Source organism: Corvus brachyrhynchos, unplaced genomic scaffold (assembly GCF_000691975.1).
Source record: "Corvus brachyrhynchos isolate BGI_N302 unplaced genomic scaffold, ASM69197v1 scaffold61, whole genome shotgun sequence".
Taxonomy (NCBI): domain Eukaryota; kingdom Metazoa; phylum Chordata; class Aves; order Passeriformes; family Corvidae; genus Corvus; species Corvus brachyrhynchos.
Window position 1 is genome coordinate 2081322 of NW_008236478.1, and position 1675 is coordinate 2082996.

The 1675-nt window shown below is 52.8% G+C and overlaps 1 protein-coding gene across 1 annotated transcript in view; it reads right to left on the minus strand.

Moving 5' to 3' along the window:
* Nucleotides 1-1675, minus strand: part of WNT8B (Wnt family member 8B) — a 6644-nt gene continuing 4969 nt past the window's right edge. The window contains exon 6 of the mRNA XM_017725853.1: nt 1-1280. Within this exon, the coding sequence (XP_017581342.1) occupies nt 723-1280 (558 nt within the window). The 3' untranslated portion in view covers nt 1-722. The remainder of the gene's footprint in view (nt 1281-1675) is intronic.

A 1675-nucleotide genomic window follows, 5' to 3' on the forward strand; every position in this document is an offset into this window, starting at 1 on the left:
CAAAGAGAAAGCATGTAAAAACTAAGTGATAAGACCCCTTTTTTGGACAGCTGTGTAATGGGCAGGTCAAACAGCAGCTTTGATCTTGCTGCTGCCATTTCAAATGCAAAGTAAAGCACTGGAGAGCTTAGCAAAGCTGTCAAAGGATGGGACCGAAGCTGTGGGGTTCTGGAGGCTGGCTTGCTGAGAAAGGAGTTGCATGCCTTTTCTATTTCCTCATTGTGTAGGCCTGGGGCAATAACTATTTTAGTGCCTATATTTTTTAAAAGCTTCTTCTCATTTACAGATTACTGATCTGAGTTGCCCAGCTGTTGGTGCCATCTCAGTTTCCTTGTACTTTTTATCTCACTTACTCAAAAGCCCAGAGCAGGTGCTTGTTTGGGGAACAGACAAGCTCAAAACCACAGGAGCCACCAAGACCTCCTGTGTTTTCAGAGATAATGCCATAGTCACTGGATAGAGTGACACTGAGTTCAAGGGACCGAATCTCACCTTGTTTTGTCAACACTTGGAGGTCTCCCCAGAAGACGTTACCCACTGCACTAATGCCCTGTATGGGCAAGGCCTGAGCACTCATACAAGGCTCTTTTGCCTTGTCCAGGCCCCAGTGAGGCAGCAGTGGGAATGAGACAAAACTATGCCAAATGGAAATGGTGCCAGGGGCTGATGGGAAGGGCAGGAGAGGAGAGGGGCAGACAGGACTGTGGAGGAGCAGAAGCAAGTTAGAGCTTTCTCTTGAGCTTGCGGCTGGCTCCGCCTCCTCCGCTCCGCTCGCGCTTCTCCTTGCGGACACAGAAGTACTTGGTGACACGTTTGCGGCACTGCTCGCAGCGCACAGCGCAGCACCAGTGGAACTTGCAGTTGCAGCTGGACACCATCTCAGCTCGCCTCTCCTCCACTGCCAGCCCACAGTCCCCACACAGCCGCCGGCAGCTCCGCTTCTCCCACTTGCTGAGCGCCTTGCCCCTCTTCAGGCACTCCCTGCCCTCCGTGCCCAGCAGCCCCAGTGTCTTGTTCTCCAGGCAGTAGTCAGGAGAGTCTTCCAAATGGACCAGTTCCTTCTTGGAGATGGAACTGAAGGTCTCAGCAATGGCACCCCGGCTGGCAGCACTGTTCCCTGCTCCCTGCAGCAAGTCTACCTTCAGGGCTTTGTGGTACCTCTCCTTGAGGTAAGTGCCCACCTCCCGAAACTCAGGCAACTGCAGCCAGCAGGTCTGGGTGGTGCAGCTGCCCGACACACCGTGGCATTTGCAAGTCCGCTTCATGGTCCCTTTCACTGCCTACAGGGTGAGCAGAGAGAGGGGTTCAGGAAAAACCCCCGGAGGGGCCACTTCTGTACTGCAATGCATGCAGAAACATGGCTCCAGGCCTATGGAGGAGTTTGGTATCAATTCTCCCTGCACGATAGTCCTGAAGCTCACAGATTTGCTTTTCCCAGTGCTCCCCTCTGTGAACTGGGAGAAAGAGGACTGCAGAAAGTCATTAACACTGTAACACAGAAGCTTTGCTACCTTAGAGCAGACACCATTGTACTGCTGCTGTCCCCCCCCCAGAAGTTGTTCTAGACATGTGATTTTAGCCACAGCAAATTGTGACTCTCCACAGTGAATGTTCAGAGCCAATTTGGTGTGCAGCATCAGCTCTGGAGGGAAAGAGGGGCTCACCTTTCGTCCTG